The 24,158-nt window shown below is 53.6% G+C and overlaps 10 protein-coding genes across 10 annotated transcripts; 4 read left to right on the top strand and 6 right to left on the bottom strand.

Moving 5' to 3' along the window:
- Nucleotides 1–538: 538 nt before the first annotated feature.
- On the top strand, nucleotides 539–2,076 carry UMAG_02655 (uncharacterized protein; the record flags this gene model as incomplete). Its single annotated transcript, XM_011390741.1, has 2 exons — nucleotides 539–670; nucleotides 916–2,076. The coding sequence occupies 2 exons, from the start codon at nucleotides 539–541 to the stop codon at nucleotides 2,074–2,076; spliced, it is 1,293 nt and encodes a 430-aa protein (XP_011389043.1).
- Nucleotides 2,077–2,277: 201 nt separating this feature from the next.
- UMAG_02654 (uncharacterized protein) lies at nucleotides 2,278–3,738 on the bottom strand (the record flags this gene model as incomplete). The annotated part of the gene is made up of 1 exon (XM_011390740.1): nucleotides 2,278–3,738. The coding sequence occupies one exon, from the start codon at nucleotides 3,736–3,738 to the stop codon at nucleotides 2,278–2,280; it is 1,461 nt and encodes a 486-aa protein (XP_011389042.1).
- A 502-nt stretch (nucleotides 3,739–4,240) lies between these two features.
- UMAG_02653 (GDP-Man:Man(1)GlcNAc(2)-PP-dolichol alpha-1,3-mannosyltransferase) lies at nucleotides 4,241–6,058 on the top strand (the record flags this gene model as incomplete). Its single annotated transcript, XM_011390739.1, has 1 exon — nucleotides 4,241–6,058. The coding sequence occupies one exon, from the start codon at nucleotides 4,241–4,243 to the stop codon at nucleotides 6,056–6,058; it is 1,818 nt and encodes a 605-aa protein (XP_011389041.1).
- Nucleotides 6,059–6,924: 866 nt separating this feature from the next.
- UMAG_02652 (uncharacterized protein) lies at nucleotides 6,925–7,604 on the top strand (the record flags this gene model as incomplete). Its single annotated transcript, XM_011390738.1, has 2 exons — nucleotides 6,925–7,045; nucleotides 7,153–7,604. The coding sequence occupies 2 exons, from the start codon at nucleotides 6,925–6,927 to the stop codon at nucleotides 7,602–7,604; spliced, it is 573 nt and encodes a 190-aa protein (XP_011389040.1).
- Nucleotides 7,605–8,023: 419 nt separating this feature from the next.
- On the bottom strand, nucleotides 8,024–9,478 carry UMAG_02651 (uncharacterized protein; the record flags this gene model as incomplete). Its single annotated transcript, XM_011390737.1, has 1 exon — nucleotides 8,024–9,478. One exon carries the CDS (start codon nucleotides 9,476–9,478, stop codon nucleotides 8,024–8,026), a length of 1,455 nt encoding a protein of 484 aa, XP_011389039.1.
- Nucleotides 9,479–10,608: 1,130 nt separating this feature from the next.
- UMAG_12194 (WD-repeat containing protein SWD2) lies at nucleotides 10,609–11,853 on the bottom strand (the record flags this gene model as incomplete). Its single annotated transcript, XM_011390951.1, has 2 exons — nucleotides 10,609–10,670; nucleotides 10,782–11,853. The coding sequence occupies 2 exons, from the start codon at nucleotides 11,851–11,853 to the stop codon at nucleotides 10,609–10,611; spliced, it is 1,134 nt and encodes a 377-aa protein (XP_011389253.1).
- A 1,130-nt stretch (nucleotides 11,854–12,983) lies between these two features.
- Nucleotides 12,984–16,625, top strand: UMAG_02649 (uncharacterized protein; the record flags this gene model as incomplete). The annotated part of the gene is made up of 1 exon (XM_011390736.1): nucleotides 12,984–16,625. The coding sequence occupies one exon, from the start codon at nucleotides 12,984–12,986 to the stop codon at nucleotides 16,623–16,625; it is 3,642 nt and encodes a 1,213-aa protein (XP_011389038.1).
- A 110-nt stretch (nucleotides 16,626–16,735) lies between these two features.
- Nucleotides 16,736–18,282, bottom strand: UMAG_10302 (uncharacterized protein; the record flags this gene model as incomplete). Its single annotated transcript, XM_011390883.1, has 2 exons — nucleotides 16,736–17,749; nucleotides 17,905–18,282. The coding sequence occupies 2 exons, from the start codon at nucleotides 18,280–18,282 to the stop codon at nucleotides 16,736–16,738; spliced, it is 1,392 nt and encodes a 463-aa protein (XP_011389185.1).
- Nucleotides 18,283–18,947: 665 nt separating this feature from the next.
- On the bottom strand, nucleotides 18,948–19,832 carry UMAG_10301 (uncharacterized protein; the record flags this gene model as incomplete). The annotated part of the gene is made up of 1 exon (XM_011390882.1): nucleotides 18,948–19,832. The coding sequence occupies one exon, from the start codon at nucleotides 19,830–19,832 to the stop codon at nucleotides 18,948–18,950; it is 885 nt and encodes a 294-aa protein (XP_011389184.1).
- A 1,201-nt stretch (nucleotides 19,833–21,033) lies between these two features.
- UMAG_10300 (uncharacterized protein) lies at nucleotides 21,034–23,832 on the bottom strand (the record flags this gene model as incomplete). The annotated part of the gene is made up of 1 exon (XM_011390881.1): nucleotides 21,034–23,832. One exon carries the CDS (start codon nucleotides 23,830–23,832, stop codon nucleotides 21,034–21,036), a length of 2,799 nt encoding a protein of 932 aa, XP_011389183.1.
- Nucleotides 23,833–24,158: the final 326 nt, after the last annotated feature.

Raw genomic sequence — 24,158 nt, 5'->3', positions numbered from 1 at the left:
TATGAGACTGTGCGAATCCGGTGATGGAGCAAGATGAGAAAGAAGAATAGGAGGAGATTGACACGAGGAGCGAGCCGGTAGTATAGACAACTCGTCACTGTGACTGCTGCTGCTAAATCATGTTTTGGCAGCGTGAGCGGCTAATTCAGCTCAATCGTGAATTCGCAACAATCATCTACAAAACATAACATTACACGATATACCGTTGTGCGTCGACTGTGACTTAATTACGTCGTGATTTTTTTGGTGTTTATTTGATTCACAATTTCGTTATCACTAAGTTATTCAGGATTCACGATTTGTTGTCTTTGAGGATTTTGAATCGCGAATATGCTGGGGACCCTGCAGTCTGACATACACGTATATATATGGCTTCCACCCAGTCACGAGTGACCCAGCGTGCTTGCTGGCGAGAGGCTGAGGCTGTTCCATCAACTCCCACCGTCACCTTGAGCCAAGGTCCAACAACACACGGAGGAGCGATGCAGCTGCGTCCCGTACAACGGCCTTTATACAAGCAGTATCACATGCGCGGAAGATGACAAATCTTCCCTCGAGGCCCGGCCTGCTGAGCAAGCCTTCACAGCAGACAAGTGGACACGGTCTAGAGAAAATTTCGCTTGGTAGCGACGAGCATCTGTCAAGCAGTACATCATTTCGCCGCCCAACAGTAAGTGCATGCTGGACGAGACCAACGAGAGATACTCTCGGTCGCGCCTTGTGGCAGACACCAACGGCAGGGCGACATCACATTTGTCGCTGAGCTCAAGGCTCTTCAACAATCTCACACAAGAAGCTGCCTCCGCAAGAGAACCCGCGTTTCAATGCAAGCTGTCTGGATTCAGCTGTCTTTTCTTGTGAATGGATGTTGATCTTGTCCTCTTCCTTTCCGTTGCCCGTACGCTGTCATGTCAGCACGAGCACGATGCATCCTTGTCACAAGCATCGTCAACGTCTCTGGCGTCCTCGTCAACACGCTCGCACCAATCAAGATACATAGAACGCGATTCAGACTACGGAAGAGGCATTCAGGACGAAAAGCGCGATCGTGATCAAACACGGTGCAGATCCAGGTCACCTGATGTCCAGAGGCAAGCGCCTTGGTTCGATCAAGCAGCGAGGCGATCAACAGCGTGGGAGGATTGGCGAATGCCGCGAACCGATCCAAGCAGTCAGTCATCAAACAAAGCAACTCAGGAAGCATCGCCGAGCAAAAGTGCCGCTCCCAAAGTTTCTGCAACCGCTGCCAACAAGCGATTTGCCAATGACATTTCTAGATGGAATCACAAGCAATCCGAGCTGCACGCAACCCAAACATCGCAGTCCGAAACTTCACCAAGCCCAAGCACTCTGACATTGACTGATTCAAAATCATCCCTCGCAGATGCTGAGCTGGCCAGCTGCGACTACAAGGATCTCGAACGGATCGCCTGTCTGTTGTGCCAACGCAAATTCAAGAGCGTCGATACGCTTCATCGGCACGAGAACGAGTCGCAGCTGCACAAGCACAATCTCGCCAGTATCGAGACGTGTCGACAGGCGATGACGAGAAAGCTTGAGTCGGTCTTCGATAAACCCTTGTCGTCTGACGTGACCCAAGTCATTGATGTCGCATCACTAGGTTTTGACCCTTTGAGCTCGGAACAAGTCCAGCCTCCTCCTTCGACGCCGATGTACCGAGACCGTGCCTCGGAACGTCGAGCCGTGTTTGGTGCAGATACGCCCTCGAAGCACAAGGATGCCAGTAATCGAAGCAAGGTTTTTGCTGGCCCGAAGGCCATCGTCGCAGCCCCAGCCGCGCACGATATGATGCCACAGTCTGCGCCGGAGAAGCCCATCGACAGCGACAATATCGGCAGCAAGCTTCTCGCCATGATGGGATGGTCACGAGGCCAAGGTCTCGGCGCGAAACGCGATGGCCGCACCGATATTGTTGAAACCAAGATTTACAAGCCAGGTGTAGGTCTGGGAAGTAGCACTCCCTCTGATACCGCTGCTCACCAGGAGAGAGCATCTGCACAGACGAGTCACGTCGCTTTCTCGGGCTACGTGGATCGCGCCAAAGATCGTAGGTGACTGCCTTCTGAGGCGTGCAAAGACAAAAGAAGCTGCAGATTGCTGATTGCTGACCTTTTGACCTGTTCGATTCGGTCGTCTGGCGGCATCCATCAATCATCATGACAGGCGCACGACAGCGGCTAGCAGACCGCTCGCAGCATCAGGAAAAGTAAATGCAATCCCTCTCCAAACATGAATGACAAAATAGTGTAGTTTCATCTAGTCGCCGATAGCGGTGATGCTAGATACAGAGCGAGCGTCGTTCTTGGGATCCTCTGAATTGGCTACGTCCGCTGCTTGTTGTTGCTTCTGCTGCTCTGCCAATTCTTGTTGAACCAGCCGTTCTACGTCTTCACTCCAGTCTTCTTCCAGCGGCCCATCCTTTTCCAGCCGTGCCTCTCTGTCCTTCCATTTCACCCAGTCTGACTCATATCCACGCCGCAAAGCGAGGACCTTATCGTACCATAGCCTTCCTTTTTTGCCCCATTCCCCCGACGTCGATGGTCGGAATTCGGCATACAGATCGTACCCACGCGAGTTGAGCAGATCTGCACCGTATTTCATCGCTTCTGTTTTCGTGTCCGTCTGGCTTCCTTCTTGTTCCTGTATCGGCTCCATGAAGCTGTCGGCCAACAATGTGAGCGCGCCCACCACGCTTGAGAGCGTCTGAGCCATGGATCGACGCATGTAGTTGAAGGCCTTTTCCGGCCCCACCACTTCGCCAGCACTGATACCTCGATACGAACCGTCTTGCATCTGCATCACGGGGATCTTGACCCCCATGAGTTCGAAATGTGGTTGATTGGGTCCGACAATGTGCACCGCGCGCTCCTTTTCTGCTGCTGGGATGATACCGAGACTAATGCCTCGCATGGTACTAGTGTAGTTGACGTAGCAGTGAGCTAAACTCAGGGCTTCGGGACGACTGAAGTTGAGCTTTTCCAGCAGGATGGTGGCCCAGACGGTCATGACGGGCGCACGATTGACGACGGCGTATCTTCCTTGCAGGAGCGTCTGGTCGAGGATCTCGTTGAACGTATATTCGATCTCGAGTTTAGGCCGTCGACAAGATCCGGGACGATCATCTAGCGCTTTCATGTTGCCGTACTCTCGACTGAGTGTTTCATCGTCCTCTGCTATTCGTCGACGCTTGCGATTTGCGCCAAAATCCAGTGCAAGCCCCATCGCGTTTGTCCCTTTTGTTGAAGCCGCAACGCCGCCGGAAGGAGAAGAGGAGACTATACCCGCAGCTTTCTTGCCTTTAAAAGCGAGAACAGTTCGCTTACGATCTTCTTCCGACTCTATCCCGATATCTTGCAGCATGATAAGGGAGATGTGAGCCAGAGAGGATGGAGTATTAGCACGTGCATTGATGAGTTTGCCCGCGACCGCCATGGCGTCTCGCAGGGGAAGACCACCTTTCGACGAGAGTGTCTTGAGCAAATCTGGCAGTGACATAGCTTTCTCACCCGCGGGAGATGCTACTGACGATGATGTTGCTTTTGATGATATACTGGTGAAGGAAGTGGCAGGTTTGGTGGGGGAGGGCGTGGAGCTGGATCGAGCGTGGGCGGCAGGCGAAGAGGATGCCTGTGCCCGCGCTTTCGAGAGTAGCGCTGCAGCACGGATCGCATGGCTCGCTTTAGAGGTTGAGCTGCCTGAAGCCTTCTTCGGTGGCATTGTGATGTTATTCACCGACGTCTCCCTCGCTGTTGACAACGACGAATGTTGACGAGATGGTGCAACGAGGCAAGCCGTGGTGGCCTACAAAGTCACGTCAAGTGAGGTAACCAAAAAGGTTGTGGAGGTTTGCTGAGCCAAAAATCGTAAATCGTGAATACAATCGTGAATCAGAATCACGAATGAGTGGAAGGAAATCCGAAAGCCGAAGCGCTCGACTTGCGGGGGGAACGTCTGATGCAGCCTCAGCTTTTGTTACCAGATTTTAAGCGGCGTGGAGGGAGAAACAAACGTGCATCGAAAACCAATTGTGGCATCGAAACCAATCGTGAATCGTCGTGAATCACGAATTCACGATTCGCCGGCGACGTAAAGAGAGGAACTGGACACAAAGAACAACACGCGCACGGTCGACTCACGACTTGACGTTTGGTTCCGTCTTCTCCACCGTGTTGCTTTGGATCGGCTCTTGTCCTTGCATCCGCTGGTATTATCCTTCACCATGGTTCTCGATCGGCAGTCAGCCGCTGTGGCTAACTCGGTGCATTCGCCACGCAAAAAGCTGCGCATCGGCTTCGTCCATCCTGACCTTGGCATCGGTGGAGCTGAAAAGCTGGTGGTAGACGCTGCACTCTCACTCCAACAACTTGGGCACGAGGTGGTCATTTTCACTTCGCATCACGATCCGCGTCATTGCTTTGAGGCTACACGCGATGGAACGCTCAAGGTACAAGTGATGCGTACCGCGATACCGCGCTCTTTGCTTGGCGGCTTCCATCTTCCATGTGCCATCTTGCAGCAGATGAGCCTCGTTTTCCAGCTCATCCTCGCAGTTACCCTGTTCAACTATCCTGGTACTATGCCACGCTTTGTTTCGAAACGTATGACCTCTTCGCCCCCCATTCCTGGATTCGATCTGTTCTTCTTCGACCAGCTACCCGCGGGTATTCCGTGGCTCAAGATCATACTGGCGACGCGCGTCGTCTATTACTGCCACTTTCCGGACAAGGACATTAGCAACTCGATTGCGATGCAAAGGGCACATGCCAGAGGCGAGTCGGGTCCATCGGTCTTGCGCAAACTGTATCGCATACCATTTGACCTGTTCGAAGAAGGCACCACCGATTATTCCGACAAGATCTTGGTCAATTCCGAGTTCACCTCGGCTCAATTCGTCAAGTCCTTCTTCCGTCTCAGGAGGCAGCCCAGGGTGTGCTATCCAGGCGTGGAAATGGATCAGTTCAAGCCGGAGAGGGTGGAGCAGGCGCTCAAAAAACTCGAGACCGAGGCAAAGCAAATGGGCGACCCGATACGAGGTTCCATTGCCAAGTTCTGCAAGGACGAGAGCAAGACGACCCTGCTCTCGATCAACCGATTTGAGGCGAAAAAGAATGTGGCACTGGCTTTGGAGGCTTTCGCCATTGCGCAGAAGGAGCTTGCTGCCACTGCCACCAACGGCGACAGTGTGGGATCGCTAAGGCTGGTGCTGGTGGGTGGATACGACAAGCGCGTCCGTGACAATGTCGCGACGCTCAACGAGTTGCAAACCCAGGCGCAAGAGCTTGGTTTGTCCTCCGTGACGCTCAGCTACCATCGCCAGGCATTCGAAACGCCCACTACAGCGCCTGCAGCCGACAAGCTCGCGAAAGCCTCGGTGATCTTCCTGCCCTCCTTACCGATGGCATTGATCCACACGCTTCTGCTCAACCCAGCCACCAGGGCTCTACTATACACTCCCACAGACGAACATTTCGGAATCGTGCCGCTCGAAGCCATGGCATGCGGTGTTCCGGTGCTCGCGACCAACACTGGTGGACCGGTCGAAACTGTGGTCGACCTCGCACTCTCGTCCACAGGCGAACCCACAAACCTCTCGAACGGCACAGGTCTTCTTCGTCATGCTTCCGCTCCCATCTGGGCCGTTTCAATCACTGCGTTGCTTCGCCTTTCGTCCTCGCATCGAGAGCAGATCTCCGCTGCGGCCAAGGAACGTGTCCGTACCAAGTTTAGCACCGAAGTGCTCTCGCTAGCGCTCGAAAAGGCGTGCTACGATGCGTTCGAGCTGGGACGTGTTCGCGGTGACGAAGGGCTGTACCAGTGGGGCTCGACGCTGGCCGTATTGATGGTCATGTCGATCCTCTTTTGGGTCAACGTGTATTTCAGCCATGACAAGTGGTTGGCTATCCAAGCGGCGAAATTGGCAAACGAGAAGGACAAGTGGTTGGCAGAGCTCAAAGCGACTGGCGTAGCCGGTTCAGCAGGTGGGTTGAATCCGCATGCTGATCACGTTGCACAGGCCCCTCTGCCCACGCCACTGTGACTGTGAAGCTGTACGAAGGATGAAGAAAGACCAAGCGGCTTACAGCGATAGAGATACAAGATCAGAAGAATGAAATCCCAACACGCTTGTTGTTCTTGTGCCAGTGGACAGTCACGAGTGTTTGATAACCGCAGATAAGTCGTTGTCGTCGATCATCAATTGGCTCGGCAGCGTCAACGCCGTTATAGGCTAGGAACACTCAAGAGAGCCTCTGCGTGAAAAGTGTTGGGTGATATAACGCTCTGTGGCTTTGACCGTGAATCATGAATCACTCGTGACTGAATCGGCTGTGTTCGAAATTGGGCGTTAATTCGTGATTTTCGTGAAGCTGCGCGAGGGAAATCATCAGAGTTTTAGCGCCAAACCAGTCAAATTTTGAAATTGCGGGGAATATCTCTCGTGTCTTCGTCTGGCGTGGGTATTTTGGCAGAACCGCGCCTCCGTTTTTGGCAGTGGTGAGTTGCTCTGCTACACACAGTGACAGAGTTGGCGTCGTGCGTCACACGCTCGTATGCAGCCGCACCTTGGCAACTTGAGAAGCAGCAGCAGGCAGTAGTGCACACCAGCGTTGCCGAGCACTCACTACTATACAGTAGGTCATCTGCCTTTGGTGTCAAGTCTTGCACTGTATCTCTTCACCATCATCACGGATACCCACCTATACCTGCACCTTTTGTACATACGTTGTCCTTGACACAGAACTTCGGTCACAGCTACAGGCACGTTTCTTGCTCATATCGACTGGTTTTAGGGACAAAAGTTTCAACTCACCAAGCCACCTAGTCATCACATAGCGTTCTTGACACTCAGACGAGCATCTGCAACACTTGGCTTAGTCTCACACCCCACACCACAATTTCTTCAGAATGAAGTCGACTAGCTCCTCAGTCTGTGCTGCAGCGGCATTGACACTTGCGCTCGCTGCTGTGTTGGCGCCGACAATTGTTGAAGCCCAGGCTACCGCTGGTGTTCCTGCCTCCATCAATGGTAAGCCGCCTGTTCTGCTGTGCGAGCCGCTTTGCGTTAGCTCAAATGTATGACGTACTGACACCCTATTCTCGCACTGCTTTATGAATGCTATTGACAACACATAGTCGGTAATGGACAATCTGTTGCCACGTTCCCAGCAGGCTTGGGTGGCCTCTCGACCGGTTCTCCTATCGTCTTTACTCCTGGCGCTGCCGTTCCTGGTACACAGTCTCCATACTATGTCGCAACAAACGCTGAGCAGTCGGCGACGCTTGCTTCGCTCCTCACTCACTATTCGCAGGCGATTTCGGCAGCTACTCCCACCACGGGCCCTCCCGCAGGCATCAGCACCGGTGTTCCCGGTGGCTTTACCGGTTCTAATACCGTCTCGATCCTGGATGGAAGTATCTCGACCATTCCTAACGCTGCAACCACGTATACTCGCGCAAGATCATCGACAAGTGCCACGGCTGTGTCCAACTCAGGCGCACAGTTTGACATGGTAGATACCGCAAAATTGCGTGCTATCGCAGCTGTGGCGATCACTGTCGTCGGTGCTGCCGCTTGGATCCTTTAGCACACGGTGCAATTCCATACCACATTTACCCCGCACATTCTCTTCCTCTCTTCTTTTACGAACAACTCGATACCAACCCCCTTGCGTTCCTCTCAATCCTTGCCGTCTCGCTCTTTCCTCCCTCTATCGCCGCACCTTGGGCGTAGTGAACCACTGGACGTCCAACCAGCCTCCTCGCTTTTCGGTTCTCCTCCCCTGTTTTGTTATGATTTTTACCCAACGTTTCTTGTTTCGTTTTCCTTCCAGTAGTCTGATTGGAAGCGCTTGGTTGGCGACTGTGAGCTGCTTTTGTATAAGCCTATCATCTGCTCACAACGCGTATGCGCGATCATGTCCAACGCCAGATGCACATGCTTTGTAACTAACTCGAGGCCATGATTGTATGCAGAGTGTAGAGAAAGAGGTGTTTACATTCGAGTCTATCGAGACTTGTTCGCGGCTCTAGCCGCGTCGCGATTAGGTCGCTTGACTCTGGCCCACAAACCGCTATCGTTGCCGAGAATGAACCTGACAGTGACCATAGGCCAACTCGTGTGTCTAGGCAGGCAATCGTAAAATTCTGGGGCGATTTTTCGGAGTTGCGGCAAGCGTGTCCATGGCACACTGGGAAAATCGTGGTGTTCATTGTGGTATCCGACGTTGTAAGCTAGAATGTTGAGTGCGCCGTAGTACGACCAAGTTTCCTGTTGGATACCACCAAACATGTAGTGTTCGGCGATAAAGTGCGCTGCACATGGATGAAGTGAGCCTGCGAAAAACGAGGATTCCAACAGGTAGATCAACGGCGTCCAGCCAAACGTGCGCACGAGCAGCGTGTTGAACAAGAGGATAAAGGTGATGTTGAGCAAATGCCAGATAGTGGGTCGCTGCGCGCGAACAAAGCCGGGTCGAAGTGCATAGAAAAAGATCTGGAACGTGGCGAAGAAGGCCTTCCCTAACACGTTGCGAAGCACGACGCTTTCGAATTTCGTAGGCAAGTCCGTATCCGTTCCATCTTCTCCGAGGTACTTGTGATGTTCCAGATGGTACGGTTTGAATGCCATCGCATACGGAACGCCGATCGCGGCGTTGACGAGGATGGCCCACAGACGGTTGGCGCGCAGTCCACGGAACGCTAGGTTGTGCGTGATCTCGTGGATGGCGAGGAATGTGTTTTGGTTGGCTGTACCTCCGATCGCATAGGCAACCAGCAAAAATTGCCAAGAGAACGGATGCAACAAAGTGCATTGCGACAGGTAAATGGCAACGCAAAGCTGCAGCACCAATACGCCAAACGAGACGTACTTGGTGAGCGGCTCGTAGCCCATCAATCGCTTGACCTCAGGGTGCGCCTTGAGTATGGCCATGCGGCGCGAGCGGTGCGGCTCTTCGGTATGCATCCACAAAAAGTCGTTTGTGCTTTGCGTATCAAGCGGAACGATAGCGGGCAGCCAAGCTTTGCCATCGACAGTGACGATGCTTTGCTTGACCGTACTACCAGAAAGCATCATGGTGCAGTCGTTGGCAGCTACCGAAAGGAGAGGCTTGTCATCGAGCTCATCCTGCTGTGCGGTGCCCGTGCTCTTGTTGTTGTGCTGGTCGACAAGGCTGTCATCATCGTCGGACGTGAACGAGGTGGACGAATCGCCTACGGCTGAAGAGACGGGGGAAGAGGAACGCGAATTGCGCGTCGATGACGAAGTAGAAGAGGTAGACGAGTAGGCCGACACCTTGGAACGCAAGCCTGGTCGGCCGCTGCTGGGCTTGCTGCTAGACTGAGTCGATTGGCAGACGGATGGTGGCGAAGTGGATTCCGCACCTCCGTAGAGCGACCAATCGACGTGAACAGTCGAATTCATGGCGCGTCCGGCGCGCGAGGCAATCTGAGATAGCATGGTGCGCGCGCGTTGTTGAAAGCTAGCCAGAGCTTTCTTGACTGATGGCGTGATGCGTCGTCAATCAGAACCAAGCACGAGAGCTGGATTGTTCTCGAATGCGGTGGCAAATCGCCAGTCGCACGTCTATCGGTAGCCTTCCGAAAGTGGCGATCGGCTGGCCGGAGATCGGATTCGCCTACAGTGACAGTATCACGATGCGGTGGCGAAGAATCTGAGAGACAGATCGGTGAGGCAATGGAGAAGAAGGTAACAGGGGGTCGAAAGGAAGAGCGACTTGTTAACGTGCACTACCAACCAACCTTTCTGAACCTTCATCTGCAGGAAGGGAGCCACAACGCTTTGCGAGTGGGCAAGACAAAGCGCAACGTGCCAGGCCAAGCGGCTGCTCTTTGTCCTTCTGCATGCACACACATCTTCACGCTTGCACGTTGGGTAAATGCCCTGTCGAGCTGAAAAATGCACACTTCTTTCGAGCTTTACTCCCGACTTGAAACACACAAACTTGATTCGTGATATTGTAAACTTCCGTGCCTATAATCGCGAGTCACGAATCAAGAATCGCGAATCTGTGAATTTTTCCAAGCAAAAGTCCACGAGTCGTGAGTCGTGAGTGTAAAGGGCGCGACGGGCGAAGCTAACTTAGCTTGACTCACAGATCGAAGATACGATTCATACACCCTCACGCCTGGCCAATATTCGTGGTTCTTCGCAGACACACCACTGGTGACTGTGAATTCACGATGCGAAACTTGGTCTTTACCCGCAGCATTCGTGATTCACGGCTCGTGATGTTTCCCGCCGCTTGGCCAGAAGCCTCTGGTCTCCCTATTTTGCTTGGGCAATCACGAATCGTGAATTCAGCTCGGCGAACCCTGCCGCAAAAAAATACCCCTGCAGATCACGGCTCCAGCGCACGGAGCAGCTTAAACGGCACGCGGTGAGAAAATCAATGTTCTACTCGAAGGTCTAACATCCATTTTAGTTTGCCACGGGCCATGTACCTACCGTGTACCATATCCACATCAATTTCCAGATCGTGTTCACAGTTGCTCTACTAGTACGATGCTGCTGTTCAGTTCTGCAGAAGATGCCGCTATGCTGTCTGAGAATGGGGTTGTGGTCTTCCTTTACACTTCTTCCGGCAAGTCCGGTAGCCAGAAAGCTACTTCAGCACCCGCACTCATAAACTCTGCCGGTATGCATCAAGTGGGGGGGACAGAACAGGAGAAGGTGAAAGGATGTCTAGTCAGTCTCCGGTCGATCGAGCCAAGATGGCCAGAGTTGACAGTGTTGTACTCACGTGCATATCTTGGGTTGAAAGCTAGGACACGGCTGGCACCATCGTGAGCTGACTGCTTGTAGCGTGGTCGCAGGTTGCGAAACTCGTTCCGACTGGCTTCTTCGAGATCGATGGACCAAAACACGACTGAACCGTCGGCTGATCCCGAGAGCACCCACTTTCCATCTGGTGTCCAGCATATCTCCTGACCGCTGATGCCCGCTTCGGCCACCATGCCTATCGACGTTCCGGATGCCTTTTCAAGTCCTTCATGTCCTATCAATCTCGCGACCACCAGATCGCCTTCCGAGAAGGTGTCAATGACATAGTGTACGTCGCCTGATGTGCCCAGCAGCAGGTACTGGCTGTCGTTGGTAAATGTAAGCGAAGTGATAATTGGCATCCTCGGCGGCATCGACACTTTGGACAGTGCTGCCGAATCGTCAAGATGGACCACAAGAAATGGCATCTGATCAAACTTGCGAACGTCGTACAGCAACACTGCCGAACGCTCGTCTTTGGATACGGCAAACACCTTGCCCGTCGGATCGTAGGCCACTACCGGATGCCCTTGAATGTTCATGAGTCCCATCGATTTGGGTGTCCTCAAATCCCACAACCGTACCGCCTCATCGACACTGCCGGACAAGAAGGTGTCATTCTGGGGTGCCATCTGAAGCGTGACCACCTTGTTCTCGTGTCCCTCAAAATAGCGCATGTATGCTTTAGTCTTGAGATCCATGTACCGTATAGCGTTGTTTTCCTTTGTCGATGCATAGATGACCGAGTCCTTGTCATGAGTGAAGCGTGTGAGATGGACGCCGTACTTTTGTGATGGAATTTTGGCGACATGTAGGCCATACTTGGCGTCGTAAACGTGCATGAAATCGTCTTCGCCGGAAGTAATGCACTGAAACCCCGCATCATCAAACGACGCCGAGGTGATCGACGTACCTTTGGTGACGTATTGTGAAAAGACCTTGGCTGGTTTGAGCACAGAGATGAGATTGGAGCTGATGGCAAGCTTCTTGGCATCCGATGCGGCGGACGAGGAAGGCCCAGCTTCGTTAAATGTTGACGATGCGGCGGCCATGTCCGAAGATGATGCCGAAGCTAATGATGTTACCATGACCGCCGTTGTTGCTGCTGATGGTCGCGGAGGCAGGAACGAGCAACCGTGAGTGGTATATGATGAATCGTGAATGTGTGGAGATGATTCACAATTGGAATTGTGTATCGTGAATGTCTTTTGCCCACACAAAAGGGTCTCTTCTAGAGCATATAACGTTAACGTTAACTTATATGAATCACGAATGATTCAAACATAATAATTTATTCATGAATCGTGAATGCTTCGTAATTCAAGCCGTCTCAGACGGCCCAGCCCATCGAGCCGGTCACGTGGAATCTCAATTCTATTTCAGGTCTAGAATCACGAATAACTTCGTACTTGATCACAAGAAAAGACTCACGACTCTCGTGTCTGTGACTGTCTGAAAACGACGCGCGCGGATTCGGCGACACAAAAGGCCGATGCCGTTTCACTTTGAGCAGCCGACTACATACAGTAATAATCACGAATGGTAGGATTTGAGCCAGCCAACGTCAACAGCATGAACAATATCTGCAGTGGCAACAAGGTAGAGGCAATTCAATCGTGTTCGCAAGGGTCTTGGGTATGATCTGCTCGAAATTGATGTAACATTTCTAGTGAGGGTCTTCGTCTTGGACTCTGCGACTGGTGAGCAAGCAAACTGCATCCAAGTAAAGAAGCTCGGCTACAGTCCAAGGTAAGAGAGGAGTAAGAGAGAAGTGAGTCGAAGCTTGCCCCGCCTTTCGAAGCAGGACGGAGCAAAGCCACGAGTCTAGCGAATTCACCTTGGACTTTGTGCATTCGTGATTCACTTGACCAAATCGTGAATTTGTCAACGGTGTGGTGGACCCTGGTTTTTGTTTCTTCGCTGGAACCCATAGCCGTTGCCGTCCTTCCTTCGATCAGCCTCTGTCGCACCCGAGCTCTTCCATCTCCAACTTCCTTTGTCGTCGGCCCGGCATCACACTACACTCTCAGGCCTCTACTCATAGGCGCAATAACCTTGCCCTGCTCACTGTTTACCCGAACAGCGACCTCAAAGGCTAGTCAGCCTGCTTTGCCCCCTTGGATATCAGACGAGCAAAGTCAACCGAACAGCAACGCGAGCAGACCGTCGAGACTCTCGCGCGATGGTGTCGTCAAAGCCTGAGCCATACCACGATGCTCTCTACCATCTTGCAGCTGCTGCAGAGTCGTCTCCATCTCCGCAACTTGTGCATTACTCAGACTCGCAGCACTGCTCGCCTTACCAGCATGCGCAACACCAGCACTATGACCCTGCGCAGCATCACCATAAACAAGGCCGCCACTACGTGAATGCACCTCATCCTCGCACATCGCATTCACACTCGAATTCGCAAGATCAGTACAGTTACGCAGACCACAACTATTCCCCTGCTTCCGTAGCAGCCTCGTCTACATCTTCGGTACCTCATCACTCTGAGGCTTTGGCCGCACGACCGCCGCTAGCATCCGCTTCATCAACGAGATCCACATCAACGCTTGCTTCGGAAGGTCAACCTCGGCCTCCTCCTATCGAAGACTCTGTTAACAGCGCAGCTTCAACATCTGCTACTGCCGCCGCTACCGTCGAGAAAAAGATCTCTTGCATGGAATGTCGTCTCTCCAAGGTGAAATGCTCCGGTGGCGACTTGTGTTCCCGATGCAGGCGTCTTGGCAAAGAATGCTTCTACAAGAGCCACAAGCGCGGCCGCAAATCGGATAGCTCCAAGATTCAGAAGCTCGAGCGCACTGTCGATTCGCTCAGCCGTGCGCTCGAGCAGTTCTCGAGGACCAAGATTGCAAGAAGCCCAGGCAGCTTGCAGGCACCGTCCAAACCCGGCTCAGCTGACACCAGGCGTGATGGTCAGTCCGAGCTTCTGGACGATCAGGAGACTTGTTCACCGGACACCTTCTGGAAGACGGTGGACGCGCATCGAGCTCCAGCTGCGCCTCTCTCTACCGCCATGTCCCCACCTGCACACTCGCCGCGTGCCCACCTCGCTTCAACGCAACGTGAACAGTCTAACCCGATGGTTCAACAATCATCCGATCTGCAACGAAAGCGTTCTGCGTCCTCATCCTGGCAGACGTCTCACAGCATCACTTCGGCAACGCCGACATCAGACGATCCGGACGAGCCCGAAAACCTCGGACTTCCCACACTTTCGAACCCGCTCAAGTTGCTGGCGCATGCGAGTGACTCGGCCCGCGAAGGTCTCGAAGCCTCGAACAATACGTCAGCGGCTGCTGGCTTCAGTGCATCTGGCGATAAGGCTGCATCAGCGTCAAACGATCACCCCGATCCTCTCGGTCGGGCCGATACCAATGACAACGGGACGGCCGCTTCTTCTGGCGATCAACGGCGACCTTCGTTGGGTGGGAGAGGCGACTCGACAGACGCGAGAGCCAGTCTCTTTGGCGAATATCATGGCCTCACAAAGACCAACACAGTGTCACGCTTTGGCCCCGGACGCGGTAAGGCCTTCTTCGACGTCGGCCTGTTCACCACCAAGCTCGACAATCTGCCGCAGTTCGACCCTATCGACCGCGGCTATCTCACGCTCGCTGAAGCGCAAAGCCTCTATGCTGTCTACATTGATCATATCAACCCCACCATCACGCTGCTGGATCCGCACCTGCACACATTCGATTACGTGCGCTCGTGCTCTTCGCTCCTGCTTAGTTGTACGTGCTGGATTGCAGCAAAGTACCAGGTCGAGGCGAGTCAGATTGCATCCGACCTCGAGATGCACATCCGCACCAATCTGTTGCCCACCATCTTGATGGAAGGCTACAGGAATGCAGAGATCCCACAGGCGCTCATCATCCTCGCCGCCTACCATCCGCAGATGAACACCTTGTCAGAGGATAAGGCCTGGGCCTATGTAGGCTTTGCCATTCGCATTGCTTCGGAGCTCGACATGAACAGTCGCATCGCTGTGCGCCCGGACAATCGCCAGGACGACGCTGGTCTAGCTCGGCGGCTGCGCAATCGAGAACGCACGTGGCTCAACCTGTGGCTCTTCGAGACGAGCATGAGCCAGCACATGGGAAGGCGCCCGACCTTGGCGAATGACCCTGTCGTCATGGGTTGCGCACACTGGCATCTGGATAAGTTTGCCTTGCCATCCGACAGGGCCGTCGTGGCCACGGTGCAGTTGCGCTTGCTCATGAATCGCAATACGGAGCTCTTTGAAAACTTTGTCGACGCTTCCAATGCGTATCTGCCTGCAGAGCGTACGGCCAAGCAGGTAGAGCTGTTTAGACGAATTTGCGCATCAGACCTCGATACGTGGCTCGCTACTTGGACAGGGCCGTCGCATCAGCAGTCGACACAGCATGCGCAGCTATCCATGACCAAAGCTGTCAATCCACCCGAGTTCCGAGCCGACAATACGAGCGCAAACAGCAACGGTGGCAGCAACGGTGGCAGCGACAAATCGGAACTTGAAGCTAACACAACTCTGCCACCCACACTAGGGCGCATCAACCGCCTGAAACTGTACTACTGGTACGCGAGACTCATCCTCGACACGATCGCACTGAAATGCAACCATCTCGGCCTCGAAGTTCTGCGCCCCATCTACAGGGACGCGTATGCGTGCTGCATGGCCTACCTCGGCCTCTTTGTCGCCACAATGGTGCCTAACGGCTTATTCTGGGGTCACAACTCGGCCGTGGTCACGCCCGCTTACTGCGCCATTTTTGCACTCAAGATTGTTGGCCTCATCTCGACATCTGCCACAGGAGCTGCCACCGTGCAGGCAGCTGACAATGTGAATGCTTCGCTAGCACCGCGTACAGATAAGGCGAAAGAGGAGGATTTGGGTATCGATGTAGATGCAGAGTATACGTTTGAGATGGTGGAGAAGGTGGCCAAGGCGTGCGAGGAGGCGGGAAATGCTACTCCACATAGAAGGGCCGCCGCTGGTAGCTATGCGTTTTTCTTGTTCACCGTGCTGGCCAAGGCGAAAGGTGCGTGGAGTGCCAAGCTGGCGAGAAAGGAGGAACAGAGCGAGCAAGCCAACGCAGGCAAGAGCAGGAACAAGAGGGATAGGGAGGCCAACCGCGAGACGGATGGGCGACAGAACAAGGTGGTTAGAAACGGCAAGGTGGGCAACAAAGATCTTGAGCAGCGTGGAGACCAGAACGGCGTATCGACTGTAGGTCAAGCCGCGATGCAGGGACGTGCCGCTACAGGAGGCGCGAGTGCGACGGATGAACGGTCCGGGACAGATATCCCTTCGGCTGCTCCGTCTACAGAGGGTGACGAGTTGGTAGCATCTTGCGGCGCAGTCGGCACCGCTGATTCGGACGCCTTCTCTCTTCGACAGCTTATGCAGTTCCAAGCGGGTCCATCAGGTGTTCAGACGGCTATCGTCCACGACTCGTCACTCGGCTCGCATCCGTACCAGCAACCATTGCACAGCCCTTGGCAGCAACAGTCCGCACAATACGGCGGATGTGCACTGAACCATACGACGTCCGGGACGGTCGCTATCCCGTTCGATGCCCATGAATCGACTGTCGCCACATCCAATGCTGCTTCCGCCGCACTCGGTGGCGGTCTTGGTCCGAGCGGTGTAGGCAACGGTCAAAGTGGAGCTGCAAATGACTCGGGTGCTGCAGCAGCCGCTGTAGGCGTGGTGGATATCGATTGGGACTTTGGAATGCTCGATGGGTTCTTGGGAGAGTCGCTCTTCAGCGATATGAGCTTTGTCTCTGCTTCCGCTACGCCTGCCAACACGAACGCTGCTAATGGCATTTAACAGGATGCATGCTTACAGGGTTGTCGTTTGATTGGGATGCCATTGAAATGCCTATCGTTTTCCTCGCGCAAATTGGCGTATTTGCGCGCTTTTTCCGCTGAGTGTCCTGCTCACCAGACGTATCGGAAGATGCCCATGATGAGGTTCGCCACCAATCCGTACAGGATGGAAATCTGCATGGTGCTTCCAAACACGCTTTCCGTCGACATTTCTGAGCATTCCATCTCCCACTGTTGCTCGTCGTCATCGTCGTTTTCGTCATCTTCCTGGCGCATTGCAGCAGACGGCAGGGAAGAGGGATGCGGTTTGTGCCGAAACCAAAACAGCGGGATAAGAGGAGGCACGAAGAACCCTACCATGAGACCTTGCATCACGGTTGTGTATGCTTCCGCTGAGGAAGCTGGTTCGCCAAAATCACCCAATCCCCCGCCGTCGTTGGTGGTGGCGTTGAAGGTATCCATCCATGATTCTTCCATCTCGAGCAGATGTTGTGCATGCTCGCGCTCTTGTATCAGGTCGTAGGATGTATGGAGAGGATGTGAGGTGCGGAATTGGGCTCGGATGGTGGAGATCTCGTCGTGAGTGAGTCCGGCGTCGAGCAATCGGTTGAAGCCGCGGTTGCGCGATGTGGGGGAGGTGGAGCGGTCGACTTCAGGTGCGTCGGGGACGGCTAGATCGGAGGAGTTGATGTCAATCAGAGGATTCGTCAGCGCGTTCGAAGGTAGTGGATGGGAGGGTCGGGTGGAGAGCTCGCCAACAGAGCATTGGATATAGACGACGCGGGCGGTGCGGATGGTGAGACGGATGTGGTCGGAATACCACGTTGGCTCGCGCTTCTTTCCCTTGCCTCCTTCTTGCGCGTTGAACGGGGTTGTACCGCTGTCATCGCTGCCATCGCCTCTTATGACCTCGTTCGTTTTTGCGCTCAGCCAATCCACCATTTCTCCAAGGCTCATCTCTTTCATCTCCACCGTACCGCGCTCGATATCCTCTTCGTTCGCAAGCCCATTGCTTCGCGCCTCTTCATCCGCATCGCTATGCTCTGCAGACTCGTCATTCACGCCACTCTTTCCTGCACGATGTGCATCATCATCTAGAGCCAGATCTCGTAATGTCTGTCGACTCTGTACTCGCGTCCTAATGTCCAGATCTTCCAGGTACTCGACCAATCTTCACGGCCGCTCTCTTATCAGGATCCTGCCCGCGTGAATTGAGATCGCAACCTTCTCCCCTTGACCCCATCTCTACACCTCTCCATCTTTGTCCTGAGCGTACGAACCGAATCGCCGCCCATAAGCCCGTCTGCGCTCAACGATTCGATCACATCGCGGACCAATTCATCTTCCTCCCTGAAGTCCTCTTGGTGAGACGTTGGTGCTCGTGTTGCGACAGTTTGCTGGTCCTCGGTATCAAAGTCGAAGATAAGCCGCTGCTCTGGTCGACCTGAATGCACATGGATATCGGAGCGCTTGAACGGGACCGCACGTAGAGATGTGATTGAATGCAGATGGAGACGTAGATCGCGGACGCCAGGTTCGGTGAATCGGATTGTGATGGGTCGTACGCGTATGTCAGCTTGCAGGGTCGGTGGTGGTGACGAAGAGCCTTGGCCAACGTCGAGATGGATTCCATCGCTAGCACGTTGAGTCAGCTCCATCTTTGACTCTATCACGTACGATTTGATGTCGACTGGGATTCACGCCTGCGGTGCCAATCACGACTGATGGCAGTGGACGTGGGATGATATGGAGAATCGGAATCACAAGCAAGCCTAAAGCGTCAACGTGGAAAGCGTTGAGCGGTGTTGGACAGTGCACGCGCCGTGGATTTCTGGCCTTCACATCTCACTCGAACTTGCACGCTGACCGCACTCACGACTGTTTACCTTGTACAGAAAGCATCAACTGCAGTCAAGAACAAATGCGGTGTCATTCGTCATCGAATCTCATAGTACATGAGCGAACTTTGAATGGCGCACGGTGCCATCTTTGACCGCGATCATCGACGCACCACCAAAGAGCCAAGCCCGAGGTGCGATTGAGGACCACACGGTAGCCACGAGTGTGAGCCACGAGTGTGAGCCACGAGCCGGTTGGTGCGATGTACAAAACATTAGTCTCACATCTGCATCGTCGATACACGATGCAAGGATCTCCTCTCGAAAGATGACAGACACTCATGCAAAAGTCTTGCAGTCTACTGGCACCGAAGGCAAGACCCATTGCCTGTGATGGCCGCGAACGGATGAATGGAAAGTAGAAGCGCATGTCAGTCATCATGTCTTGTTTCAGTGTTCCTGGCGTTTTCGGATGGATCGAGTACTTACGTAGCAGCGGTGTAGCCATAAGCATTCCTATGATCGGTGCTGGACCTCAAGAGCGGTGTGAAAGTCTGAGCGTTACCCGTGACGAAGCCGGGGTTGGCGTTGGTGTAATTGTAGTAGAAGGTCACGAGGTTACAGCCGGTTCCTGGGTTGGTGTAGAAGGGTTGAGCGAGCATCGAGCGGAACTTGGCCTCAGTGATGGGGGAAGACGAGGTGCGAGAAAAGACGGCTTGGTAGAGCGGATTAACAACGCCAGGACCATCGATCGGGTTTGCGATGCCTTGAGAAACGGCCAAACTGACAGTGTTGCCTCCAGAAGGCTTATACGCCGCGTGTGCAGGATCAAAGATTGCCACCTCAGCATTGACGAACTGCGTCAAGCCCGATACAAGCGTTGGAATCAGCTGGTCCATGTAGGTCTTTATGTTTCTCTTGAACGGACGTTGTCCTCCGCCGAGCACGTCGACGTAGGGCAGGTACAGCAAGAGCATGCTGAGCTGCTCGACCTGCAGAGGCACCACTCCAAGGTACCTCTGACGGATATCGTGGAAGTAACCTCCGGTAAGTAGCAAGGGGAAGTATCCTTGCGGAATCACCGACGTCGGTAGCCCATGGTCGAGGATCAGCTCGTACGGAGAGGCAAGAGAGTAGGCTTCAGAGAGGGGAATGGGCAGGACAAAGGTGGTCACGTTGAAAGCAGCCGTCTGATCGGTCGGATAGTCGATGGCGACCTGATTGGGAGCCTGCCGAGCCTCCAACTGCTGAGGTGGACTGGTGACAGGGAGTGCGAACGCGAACGCGAACGAGACGCAAATCAAGAGGATGGCGCATAGGTACGATCCAGTCATTGAGCGGACGTTCGCGCAAAAAGTAGCAGACAGCATCACAATCACAATCAAGTAGCAGTGAAGAGTGGATGTAGTACAAGGAGTAGGTATGAAGAGGGGGAGAGAAGCGGGTTTGTCAGCTCAAGCCGGGGAGGCAAGCTTTCGATGACGAGAGGTACTTATACATTGTATTTCCACTTCGGCAAGCGTTTGCTTCTGCGGAAGCAATCACGAACACACAATCGAGTGTGCAAACTGAGGAGCCTTGACGCGCATTCATGCTTGTCCAGCGTCATCGTCTTGTTTGGCTTCGAATCGTGAATCGTCGGTGCCAAGACTCGTTGCTGTCGACCCTGAGCTCAATGCATTCAGGGCCTTGGCTTTCCTCGCTAACTTAGTTGTTGTGCAGGTGGAATTCAAGAACATCTCGCAGTTCAACTGTGACTGCGCTGTGCAGGCGTCCAACATGTCAAGATACAACGCACGACGCCTTGCGCCACTTGTGACTTCTGCCACATCCACGTTCGCTGTTGCTTCCAAGTTGTGTGCAACAGCTTCCAGATGGTGGTTATCCTTCCATTCGAGACTGATCACACATGCACCGATTTCTAGGAACAGACCACGGAACGTTGAACCTCGTAAGCATTCGTCCTGCGTTGTGTGTGGTGAGTGGTGCGTGTTTCACGATTGCTTTGTGTGCTAGTGAAGTGACGCTCGTGGCTTTCTTCTCAGACGCGCCTCCAGGACGTCTTGCGCTGTTTGAACTTTAAATTCCGTGTCTGTGTGCTTGCGGTGTGTGTATTCACGATTCGTGATTTGCTTCCACCGCGATCGTATTGGCTGCTTGGTCTCCTGTCCGTCGGTAACCGAATGAGCGCACTCGGCGAGAGCTGGCATCTGCTCGGACCTAACCTTATCGCTTGATCTGTATGGGCAACAGCCACACATCATCAACTTGGCCGAGTTCTCTCTATTCTGCCACTCTGCTTGCAGGCATCTTTGCACGGACAACCTGAAAGACCAAAGACTCGCTGATGATCGTGGTCGTGATCAGGCGGTTTCTTCTCGTTGCAGCAAGGTCGCTGCGGTACACACCAAACGAAGTGCAAAGGCAGCGGGTAAATGCGCAGCTTAGTGTATCGAATAGTACGGGGTGAAAATACGCTAGCATCAGTCACACCATCATCCTGCAGTCTTGTACTATCCGTGTCTGCATGGAAAAATCCAGGTTGTTACAGATGGACAGAACAAAAGACAACTACTTGCGTCTTGCTTTCTTAACCGATCCGTTCTGCTCGCTTGCCAAGGCATGACCCGTCTCTCGAATGTGGTTGAAGAGCTTGCTTCTACTCTCGAACCCTGCTTTGCACACGTTGCACCACTCTTTGCTTTTGCCGCTTAGCTTACCTTTGCTGCCTTTCTTGCCCTTCCAGCCCCTGGCGTCTTGTTGGTCCTCTTCATCTTCAATGCTATCTGTCGTCACCTTTTTGCAAGACGGCTGCTTGGCTTCCTGAGCAATGAGCATGGCTGGATCCACTTTCTGCTCCTGAAGCAGAAGCAGTCGCTTTTCCAGGCTAAAGAGATGCTGGTCAACCGACTGCGGCGCAAGCTCTCGCACCGCATTGGCAAGCTTCAGCAAGTACTCTGCATTCGGTCCCGACGGTCCAGCACACGTGTAGATGCGTTGCGCAAGAGCATCCAGTGACTGTGGCCCCACAAACGCAGGATTCGACGGCAAGCCGACATAGACGAGCGCGTTTTTGAGCACTGTCTCTTCCTGTGCGCCGTCTTGCTCTTTTGATTTTGTGTAGAGCGGCACGTACATGGCACTGTATCCATTCTTTTCTCTATAGTCGAGGTATTGCTTCACCACCTGGGCATGCTCTGGGTCAATCGTAAACGAGACACCCCAAACGATGTCTCCCTCGGGTGACTTTGGTTCGTCCACCTTAGCCGCTCTGCGCAGCGGATGCCAATCCGAGGCTTTGACAAGTGTCACAACCCGCCCTGGACGCTCGTGAGTGCCTCGATGGTCGACCGAGTGCTGTGCGAACCGCCGAACAAAGCCTTTGATGTAGCATGGCGTCGCGCCAATGACGTAAGGGGGCGGTTTGAAGATGAGACTGCCGTAGCCAAAGATGTCAAAAGAGCCAGCAGGCCTAGTCAGCGGGGGCAGCGGTGGAGGGAGGCTGACCGAGAAAGCAGATTTTGGGATGTAGGGATCTTCGAGACCGGCCCAAGGATCATCTTTGGTTCCTGAGAGAGCTCCCTTGTCTGTTGCTTGCAATTGGTCAGGACCAGTCTTTGACTTTGCTGCGTCATGCTTTTGTGACGCGGATGGCTTTGGCGGCACGCTTTCTTCATCGCCTGCGCCTACCTGGTCGCATACGTTTGTTTCAGCGTCGCCGTCGAGTTGGTCATCATCATCGACAACATGTATGACCAAAGTGTCTTTGTTCGCCCCGGTATCGTTTGACGGCTCATTAGCAGGAGAAGCCTCCTCACTTGCTCGAGGCTTGGCCTGCTTTCTGTTCAGATCTTGCACCACAAAACCATCTTCGTCGAGCGTGCGCCCGGCAACCTCTTCCATCTGTCTACGCTTCTTGGCCTGCTTCTTCTGCTTCTTGCTCTTGCCTGCTGCTCCCTCTGAAGCAAAGGCGGGTATCGAGAAGCCGGCCGAGACGTTGGTATCTGCCTTGGTCTGTGCCATGCTCCCATCAAGGTGCATGTCTGCTAGAGACGCGTCAATTGCAATATCGTCTGCATCAAGTCCGAGACCGAGCTCGTCTTCTTCGTCTTGCATTTCACGTTGAAGCTTCTGGACCGCTTTGTTATGCTTGGCGCTCCGCTCGTGATTGCGAAAAGCAGCCTCGGATTGGAAAACCCTGTCGCATGCAACGCAGTCCCAAGCAGCGTAGGAGTGGTCAAGTGAGTCTAATGCTCCATCTTGACCTGCCAGCGATCTGCTGCCGTCTTTCTGAACGCTTTCAAAATCGCTGTCAGCGTCATCATCGTTGACGTCCTCTTCTTCCTCGTCGTCCTCGTCGGAAAAGTGGTAGTCGGGCTGTTGCCAACTCTGCGCCTGGTAGGATTGGGCACGTGCCTCTCGCTCCAGTCTGATCTTCTCTGCCTCGGCTTTTCTTCTTGCTAGATCGGCGGTCGATCCGGGACCGGTGGAGTTGAGTTCTGCCTGGAACTTCTTGTATCGTGGATCTCGCTTGCGAATGAAAGCAGCCAGGGATCGAACGGCGTCGTTGTACTCGCGCCTTGCAGCGTCTCTTGCACGCTTGTTCTCTTTCTCCATGAGTCGTTTCACTCTTCGATCTGGTGCGTCACGAACATCGTACTTGTCGAACCATCCAAAGCTCTTGCGCGACTGAAAGTTCATAAAGACGTTGTAAAAGTCCTTGACCGGCGTCTGGTGAATTGCAGCTTGCTGGCCCTTTGCATTCGAGTAGGGAGTGTGACTGTAGCCGAATGATGGATATGCATCAGCAGACGGAAGCGTGCTGTCTTTTTCCTCTCCCGGATATGGCGCTGCTATCCGCTCCTCTTGTGCAAGACGTTCAAAGAGGCGGCGGTAGGTTGCGTAGAAGCCATTGTCGCCTTCGGTCAAGTCCTTTGCTAGGCTTGGATCAAAGAAGCGCAGCAGTGCCTTGGCTGTCAGTCCACGCGCAGAGCTCGTCGGTTGAGGAGCTTCGGCTGCACCCGATCGGAACGCTTCGAAGACATCGTCATCGTCGAGATCCGGCCCCTCGCCATTGAGCAAGCGCTCTCGGTTCTGGTCATACCATGCGCGCTCTGTGTCATCAGAGAGTATCTCGTACGCCTCTTGCAGCTTGTGAAAGATCTTGTTTGCTTGCTCAACATTGTCCGGATTCTTGTCTGGATGGTGCTTGAGGGCAAGTTTGCGGTACGCTTTGCGAATCTCGTCAGATGTGGCCGTCTGTTCTATGTGGAGAAGCTCGTAGTAGTCGACAAAGGCAGGATCGCCATTCGCATCGGTGGCGGTGCCTCCAGCCACACCTGGCTTGTGCGACGACTGAGAGGCACCCATCTCTGTCTATATCGATCCAAAAGGAGGTATGAGGTGGAAGTGAGACCAAGAAAGTGGTGTGAGCGGGAGAAGCAATCATCAGCAAGCAATATGTTCCACGAAGCTCAGTTGTGAGCAGTCACGAGTTCTTGACCTGTCAAATTCGTGATATTCTTGATATTTCGTGATTTGTGTGATTCACGAATCACGAATCACGAATCACGAATGCAGCTCAAAATTTCAGAAGGCCGAATTCGGGAGTCGGCTTTTGGCTCCCAGGTCAAGATGTCGGAATAACATTCACGCTTGCTCACCGCTCACCTTCTCTGAACAGTCACCCCATCTTT

The sequence above is a fragment of the Mycosarcoma maydis genome, chromosome 6 (assembly GCF_000328475.2).
Source record: "Mycosarcoma maydis chromosome 6, whole genome shotgun sequence".
In the NCBI taxonomy this organism is placed as follows: Eukaryota; Fungi; Basidiomycota; class Ustilaginomycetes; order Ustilaginales; genus Mycosarcoma; species Mycosarcoma maydis.
This window is presented reverse-complemented; position numbering and strand designations above follow the sequence as displayed.